We start from the raw sequence: 8,552 nt of genomic DNA on the forward strand, positions 1-8,552 counted from the left end.
GGCGCGCGCCGGGGGTGCGCGCGCGCCCGGGGCTGCGGCGCGGCGCCGCCGTCGCTGCCGGCGGCGTCGGAGGGTCCGAGGGACTCGGCGGAGGCGTCCGAGGCGAGGCCGTCGAGGTTGTGGCGCGGGCGCCGCCGCCTGGACGTGCGGATGGCGAGCATCAACAAGGGCGGCCGTCGCAACGTGAGCGACCAGGCAAGGGGAAGAGCTGACGGCAGCTTTTGAGCAGCAGAGTCCTCACAACACACACACACACACAGATACTGCCCCTCTGCACTGATTGTAGTCGAACGTGCAAATACTAGTTTCCTTCCCTCTCACCTGCGCTGGCCCTGCCGCCGCGCGCCCAAGTCGTCGTCCGAGTGCTCTGCGGCCGCAGCCCCCGCCGCGGCGCGTGGGCGCTGCGGCTGCCCCTCCTGCTTGTCCCAAGCCCAGCAGCCCTCCTCTACCAGCTCCCACCCGTGCACAAACCGCTCCTCCTCGGCAACAGCATTGTCCTGGCGAGGCAGACCAGGGCGTGGACGGGGCCGCAGGCTTGGCAGCCATGCAGGATAGCGCAGCCGCGTTGGCAGCCGAAGCAGGCCGCAGCGGAAGGCGTCGCGGCGGGCTCGGCGCCGCACGCGCCCGCCCTTCCCTCGAGAAAGAAAGCTTCGGGCGCGTGCCGCAGGTGCGACCGCGGGCGCCTTGCGGCGTGCGGAGTGCGGCGTGCGGCATGCGGCGGCCGGGCGGGGGCTCGCATGACTCACCTCGAAGCCGTGCCACGTCACCTCCCACCGCCGCCACGGCGAGCCGGCGCCGGCCCAGGGGTCGCCCTCCGCCCGCTGCCGCTCGCCGACCACAACACCGCCATACCAGGTGTAAGCCAGCGCGTTGTCGTTCTGGGGTTGACAGAGGAGATCGCATGATGTCATCGATTCCCGGGTGTGCATTGACAACAGGTTCGCCGTTCTCAAGGCTGAGGTGGGCAGCCATGCGCAAGCCTGGCGGGGTGCGCACGCCCCGTGCGGTGACGCGAGGCCGCCCGAACCCGCACGGCTGCCATCGGGCCCCCACCCCTCTGCCCCTGAATTGCCCCCTCCCCAAAAATGCGGCGCAGCAGTCTGGATTTTGTCCCCGTCCGATGCAAGCCTTGCCCCATCCCGCCGCGCTGGCAGCGCCCCGCGAAGCGCGAGGGGCGCGGCGGGGGCTTCAGGCTTCAGGTCGCACATGAAGGCCCCAGGCGTGCGGGTGACAAATTCCAGCCTGTGCCCCTTGCGCACCTTCCACAACATCTTGACCTGCGCCCCGATGCCGAGCGGCTGCGCCACGCGGCGCAGGTACAGGCCCCTGGCGGGGTTGTTGACAGCGGGCGCCGCGAGCAGGGCAAAATCGGCCTCCGAAATGCTGTCGCCAGGTCGTGGCTGCGACGCTGCACAATGCTTGAATGGCATGATGCCGCACAGTCCCACAACGCACTTGACAGGGGTAGGAAATTCCAGGGATCGACTGCGCCCCGCCTGCTGCCGCGGCCCGACTGCCTGCACCGGCCCACGTCCATAAGCCAAGCATGCGCGCGGGCACGTGCACCACCCAAGCCCTCACCGCGGCACGATGCAGTCGTGCTGCAGCAGCGAGACTGAGAGCGGGTATAGCAGCCGCAGCTGCAGCGGGGGCGACGCCGCGCCGGCCGCCGCGGGCCCGCCGCGCAGGCGGCGCAGCGTGACGAGGGCGCCGGCCGATAGAAGTGCCTTTGCCACATCCACGGGGAATCGGTGGCTCGACTGCGCGCAGCCGCGGGCGCGAGCGCGGGCGCGGCGGCGCTCGTCAGCACAGATCAGCGACGCGCCCACAGGCGCGAAAAGCGGGAGCGCAGGTGCGTCTCGGCGCCGCGGCTCGCTTGTGGTCAAGGGTGCGGAGGGACGGGCGGCGCCCACCTTGAGCTGCAGAGCGCCGTGCTGCAGGGCGGCCTCGCCCTCCTCCCCCTGCCACGCGCCCAGCAGCCTCACGAGCCGGATGCTGAGGACCTCCGCATGCTCTACGGCGCCTGGGGTTGGGAAGCCAGGGCAGGGGAACGGGCAGGAGGTTGGGGGAGATTTGGAACAAGCCCGACAGGTGGGATGCGCACATCAAGCGCTGGGGCTGCCGCCACGCGGCACTGCACAGCAGGAGCCCCCACGAGCTGGTCAGCCCCCCTGATATGGTGGCAAGTCATAGATTCAGCCGCCTGCACGCAATTCATCCCAACTCACTCCCCGTGCGGCGTTGACTCACGCAGGGGGAGCGGCCGCGCGCCGCAGCCGCCGCGCGCCGCGCCGCCGCCGCGCTCCCTGCAGAGCGTGTGCAGCGGCGGCGGCGGCGCCCAGACCAGCCCCTCTGGCCCCGCCGCAGCCATGCATCCGGGCCAGCCGTTGGCCTGCGCCGTCTGTGCTGTCGCGTCCAGCCTGCGTCCCAGCACAGCCAGGAGTGGCAAGATAGCGCCGGGCCGGTTGCAGGGCCTCAAGCCGCCTCTGGCAGCTCAACTCGCACGCCAGGTCAGTCCCCTTGCACGCATGCGGCGCAGGCCCTCGCACCAGCTTTGCATGCACGCCCGCGCCCCGCATGCAGCTCGCATGCGGCGCCGGCAGGCCCGCGCACCGGCTTCGCATGCGGGGCGCGGGCGCGCATGCGGCTCGCCGGCACGCCGGCGCAGACGCCCCGCGGCCCCTCACCCCTCTGCGAGCAGGACCACGCCGGCGTCCGGCTGCGTCAGCCAGTTGCCGTCCTCTGGGCTCGCGCGCTCGAGGTAGCTGCGGCCATCAAAGGCGCAGGGGGCTGAGCGTCAGGGGGGGCCAAAGATCTTGGCGCATGACGCAGGGACGACGCGAAACAGCAGCCCAAGGGAGCAGAGCCCCCGCCGGCTTGCAGCTCCCCCCCCCCCAGGTCACGCACGTCCACAGGAGCGCGCTGTCGCGGCACGGGCCCCAGCTGCGCTCGCCGCCGCCGAGGCGCGGCGGCAGGGCCATGAGGGCGGGGCCGATGAGGATGTCGGATGCAGCTGTGCTAGGCACGCCTCGGCGGTGGGAGTGCTGCAATCACTGCCCTTGCCGCCGCCGCGCAACAACGCTGGGTTGGGCGCTCTGGGGCGAGAGCGTGCTACCACAGTCATTCACGTAAGTTGTGCTCCTTGATGTGCCTCTGTTAGACATGGACAGTCCCGGCAAGTGCTGCGGTGGTCCCGATTATTGCTAAAAGGAGACGGGAATTATCCAAAGCTTGCCCCCAAATGGACGTTAACGTTTGAAGACAGGGCTGCGAGCCTCGTGCGCATGATCTCCAGGACTGCGATATTGCATTACATCCACGCGCCGACAGCACAGTCTGAAGTCCCGCGAGATTTGCTCGCAGCTATACGTGAAGCCGTTTCATTCTATCTGCCCTGAGTCACACACAGGGTCACTGCAGAGGTGCCGTGACCATCTGGTGAGTGCAGGCGACGGCGATCGCTGTCCTTGGATGCATGACAGAAGTGCCTGTCCGCTTCTTGGCGCCTCCGTCAGCTGCTGCCCTGCCGCCAGGCCCCGCCCATGCACAACTAGCAAAAAACTGTCTGCGGCCCGCCGCGTCGTCAGACAGCACCTCGCGGGCATGCTCCAGTGCCAGGCAACGACACCCTCAACCAGGAAGCTGCAGGCCAGCGAGGCCTCTAGCGGCGGCCGGTGGGTCAGCTGCGGTTTTGGTGGCATTTGCAGGTTTTGATTGGGCCTGGATTGTGGAAATGCATGTCCGGTGCTGGGTTTTGAGAGGGCAGGAGCCAGGAGTGAGGATGCTGGGTGCCACCTGCAGTGCAGGTCACAGATTGAGAGACCTGCCGAGGAGAGGTTGAGGCTGTGCGCAGGCTGCAGAAGCAGCGAGGCTGGTCCAGAGCGCGGGGGCCCTTGACACAGGCGAGCGTACAGTGTGCGTTCAACCCATGACGTGCCTGTCCCTTGTGGGCGTCTTGACCCCTGCCTCAATCCACACAGTCACGCCTGCAAGCATCGCATGCGCGGTATCGAGGTCAAACGTGTGTGAGGGGGACGGAGAGTAGTGTTGTGAGCATGCTCAGAAGGTAATCTTGTAGTGGCAGCAGTGTCGTCTGTCTGTGCTGAATCAACCACACACCGTTGCAACATCCAAATTAGTAACGCGTGTGTTCTGTGCTAACAGCAGGCCAGACATGGGTGACGATTCTCACATTTGCGCATCAGATGCGTCCAAGTCCGCACACCTGTGAGGATTCAGTCGCTGCCTTGCTGGCGTCACCGCAGGATCAGCAGCACCCTTGGTAGTGCATAAGTGCCAACTTTGCCCTCTCCCGAAGCCATTTCAGGTTGCATCCCACACACCCTGATTTTGAACCACCTGAACCTGCACGAGATGTTGGTTGAGGCTGTTTAATCAGTGAGAGAGGCCTGGAAGTATGTACACGCACACGCACAGATGCCGAGTACCAAACTGCAATGGCAGATGGCTTGCAACACAAGAGCATCCAGCCAACAAGCGTGGCTCCCCTCTCATTCGTTCTTCTTGCAGTGTATAGTTGAACGACCCGGGCGTGTGCATTCCCCAAACACCTCAGGATGCTCTGAGACTGGCAGAAGCCTGCAGGGAGGCTTGCAATGCCTCATCGTGTGTGCCGCCAATGGGCCAACGTGTAAAACACTCGCCAACAAAAACAGATCTGGCTGGGTGGCAATAATCGTGTGTGCGACGCGTGCGCATGTACACGTGTGTTGCACTGGCCTGGATGCATGCATGCCAGGCCTTGGCAACATGCACACGCATATATGTGCAGATGCATGAGGACATGCAGGGCAAGGTCTCCAGCAAGCTCGTGTCATGACAAGGAAGTATTATTTGTGTTCGCACTGTTTAGTCAAACCCTGTGGCTGCAATGCACCGCTTGCAAGCCGCCGAGCTGGCTACTGTGCATGCCCAGTAAGTGGGCCATTGCAGAGAATGATGCACAATAGAAGGTAGTCGGCCGTGCTGGCCTCTTTGACACGCGTCATGCTGACACACAACTGCATTGCTTTGATTGAGGGGCAGGGCCCAGGACAGCAAAACAGGCTGCACACAGCTACCACCAGCCTCGGAAAGCACAATTGCGGCTTCCAAGAGGCCAGCTTTGGCTAGGGGGTCGCGATCGCAACTGTTGTGGCAGTTGAACATGCTGCTATTCAGGTGAGAAAGCCAGCGATTGCTTGGCAGACTCGGTCACTCTTTCAAACAAAGCTCATGACCCAACCTCTTCATGCAAAGTAGCGGTAAGGAGTGTGTGGGTGCGGTGCATCACAACACATTTTTCTGACGCCGGGTGGACACAAAGGCCCCCTTCCAAACCTCTCAAGGAATAACAGCAGGGTCTTGGTAAAACCAGCGGAGCAGTGCCACTGGAGTCATGATGCCTACCAACAGCACGCCAACAGCATGCCCGCTCCTTCCTTGGTGTTGCGGATATGTATGGGCAGGCAAGGCGTGCGTTTCGCAACGGACGGGCGGGCGTGACCCGAGAGTCACAGTCGTCGCGGGATGAGTCGTCGTCGCGGTGTCGTCACCATCAGCGCCTGGAGTACCGCCGGGTGGCCAGTACCAGCCAAGCGCATGCCAGCAGGAGCGCGAAGAACGCCCACACAATGCCCACGTTGAACCTAGGAACGGGGTTTAGGGCGGAAGATTGCAGAAATTCAGGAAGTGTTGAGGGTTGCTTGAGGGCGTGGTCCTATTACATAAGGTGGCGGGTGTTCCAATTCGCGATCGCCGCTGAGTCGTTGGAAGCAAGCGAGCCCCAGATCGGCCGCGTGCTTCGTCTTTGAAATTGCAGCCTGGAAGCTGCGGCGGTGAGCCTGTCTGTCCGCGAACGCACGGGACCATGCAATGAACCAGGCGCACCACAGCCGATGTGCGGTCTGCTCAGCGCAGTCCCGTCCCAGCCTCACCAGATGGACTGCCCTGCCATTGAGAAGTACTCGAGCAGCGTCTTGCCCCCGATGAAGTGGGGGTCGTGGCTGCTGAATTGATTTGCCATTACTGTGGGCAGGGGTTGCGGTTGATGGACGAGTTGAGGGAGTGCTCGTGAGACGGCAGGTGTTGGTGCATGTTGCATGCGCACCATGCGGATGCAGATAAGCACACGTGCGGCTGCCAGGGCCGGTTGCATGGCGCGAGCGTGAGCACGAGCGCCCTGCTGATGTAGCTCACGTGCTGTGAATGCGTAGGCCAGGGGGTTGACACGGCTGTACCACTGCAGAGGGGATTGATAAGGAGCGAAGCCGGTGACAGCAGATAAGATGAAGGTGGTGTGTGTCAGGGCAAGGGGGCTGCCTCAAGCTCGTAGTGATGGGAGTGATAGGGGCCACCCATGGTGCCCGTGAGAGGCGAGCGCGTGATGGACCGCGCACTGAAGTTGGGCTGGGGGCCCACACAGCTGCTGTGATTCACGAAAACTGCTTAGGCGCAAGCTGCGCTGCCATAGCGGGCGCCTCGCCGCGCTCTCACCCTCCACCAGACGGGTATGTTGTCGAAGCGGATGATGAAGCCGGAGACAAACGTCAGCGTGGCCACGTAGGTGGGCAGCGCCTGGCCGGGCGCAGGGTAAGGGCGGGTAGCAAAGTGTCAGAGTGCATGCTGGCGGTGGGGGTGCTGGGGGAAGGTTGGAAAAGCATCGAGAAGGGGCGGGCGCGTTTGCCGGCGCGATTGCGGTAATTGCTGAGGGCGGGGTTGCCTTGCCGCCGATGCTGCAGGGTCCTGGGGACACTGGCGCATAAGAGGGCACTCACCGCGTTTGCCACGTCCATGTTGGGCGAGAGTGCCGCGATCGTGTACGCCATGGCTTTGGGGGGGGGGTTGAGGTGGGGTAGTGGCGCGAATGGGGTCAGCAGGCCGGACGGAGCACTCACAGCCACACTGTGCTGGGCCATACCACAGCCTGTCGATGTGCCACATAGCTGGCGATGTTGCTGCACAGGAGTATTGCAAATAGAACAATGCAGCCGTCGCTGCCAAGCTCTCGCAGGTGACCGTCACCCGCAATCCCGTGACACGCCCGACTGGTTCATGAAATGCAGCCACGTGTGCCATCGCACTTGCCACTCACTGATGCCGACACAGAGCGTGGCCAGGTAGACCATCCAGAACACCAGCAGCGAGCCCTTGAGAGCGGCCCCATAGAACACGACCGATGACATCAGCGCGCTGCCGACCGCAGCCACGCCCACCTCTGCGTGAGGGTGTGATGACAGCCTTCCAGTTGGCGCTGTGAAAAAGCGCGTGCTGATTGGCCTAGAAACACAACCCCAGCAATAGCGGGAACCCCCTTGACCTGACACAGATGCCGATGCCCTGATGGATCAGCAACATCAACCACATGAGCGCGCAGCGCCCCCTTTTGTCTCAGGGGTTGCGTCGCCCCGGACAACAGATGCCCGCTGAAACTGTCAGCGCAGCTCAAGGCACTCTGTTGGTCGGATGGATGGCTTCGAAGGGCTGCCTGCTGATGCGCTGCGATTGCCCATCAGACCAGGCTATAGAGCATGCACCCACCTGCAGTCATCTTTGAGCACAGGTATGTCCCGACCCCGTAGAGCCCGTCGTGCCGCTCCCTCACAAACAGCGGCCGCTCTGCAAGTCATGGCAACGCCGCCGCATTGTGATTGAGAGCGTGTTGGGTTGTGTTTGTTTTGGATTCACACACGGTCTACGCGGTGTTTGGCATGGAAGCCTTGCTGCAGGGGCGCACACGCGTGTACTTCCCCTCTCCCCCGAGGTTAGCTGATGTGCATGCGCACCACACGAGGCGCCTTGCCCACTGCACACACTCGTTGCGCTGCACCACGCACTCCAGCCTTGCCCTTCCCCGGTCGCGTTTACCCCACCCCTGTCCTGCGCCACCCTGCTCACCGAGGACGAGAGAATGCACAAAGGTGGACGCGCCAAACGCGGGCACCACGCACCACATGAACAGCACCGACGCGATGTTGAAGTAGTTGTCCAGGGCAAACTTCGACCCTGTGGGCGTCCATCATCCCGGGGGTTCAGAGATACAGTGGGTGCACGCGTGACAGCACAACGCCCCAGGCAGTACGAAAGAAAGGGTGCAAGAGCGGCTGACGGTTGAGGCGCACGCGCTTGTGCAGGGTCTCAATTGGGACCGGCTGGAGGCGGCCGCCCGCTGACGCCGATTGCATCAACACGGGCACCCTGTGCCTCCTGCGCTTCCGTGCACAGACCGCGTGCGCATGACGCCTGCTCTCACCTATCCCCCAGAACAGCGTCACCAGCAGCACGGCCACCACCGCCTTGTCGGCGAGGCGGGACGCCAGGAAGGCTGGCGTGGTGACGTCACGCAGCGTGCGATACTGATGGGGGGGTGTTATATGTGGGGAGGGGCGGCCAGGTTTGGCGGCATGGCGCCTGTGCACAATCAAAAGCAAGATGTCTCCGGAGAAACATTACCATCTGGTATAAAAAATCACTCCGCCCCCAACCCTGCAGCCCAGCCCACCAGCCAGCCAGCTAGCCGGCCTGCTTGGTCCCTTCAAACACCCCACCCCACC

General features: G+C 63.9%; 2 protein-coding genes across 2 annotated transcripts; both read right to left on the minus strand.

The window, feature by feature from the left end:
* Positions 1 to 317: 317 nt before the first annotated feature.
* Positions 318 to 2,981, minus strand: MNEG_11185 (hypothetical protein; the record flags this gene model as incomplete). Its single annotated transcript, XM_014040342.1, has 8 exons — positions 318 to 497; positions 747 to 878; positions 1,260 to 1,326; positions 1,582 to 1,760; positions 1,914 to 2,023; positions 2,251 to 2,420; positions 2,688 to 2,765; positions 2,908 to 2,981. 8 exons carry the CDS (start codon positions 2,979 to 2,981, stop codon positions 318 to 320), a joined length of 990 nt encoding a protein of 329 aa, XP_013895796.1.
* Positions 2,982 to 5,557: 2,576 nt separating this feature from the next.
* On the minus strand, positions 5,558 to 7,549 carry MNEG_11186 (hypothetical protein; the record flags this gene model as incomplete). Its single annotated transcript, XM_014040343.1, has 7 exons — positions 5,558 to 5,648; positions 5,937 to 6,027; positions 6,199 to 6,241; positions 6,496 to 6,576; positions 6,777 to 6,829; positions 7,094 to 7,216; positions 7,540 to 7,549. The coding sequence occupies 7 exons, from the start codon at positions 7,547 to 7,549 to the stop codon at positions 5,558 to 5,560; spliced, it is 492 nt and encodes a 163-aa protein (XP_013895797.1).
* Positions 7,550 to 8,552: the final 1,003 nt, after the last annotated feature.

The sequence above is a fragment of the Monoraphidium neglectum genome, assembly GCF_000611645.1.
Source record: "Monoraphidium neglectum strain SAG 48.87 unplaced genomic scaffold scaffold02630, whole genome shotgun sequence".
Lineage (NCBI taxonomy): Eukaryota > Viridiplantae > Chlorophyta > Chlorophyceae > Sphaeropleales > Selenastraceae > Monoraphidium > Monoraphidium neglectum.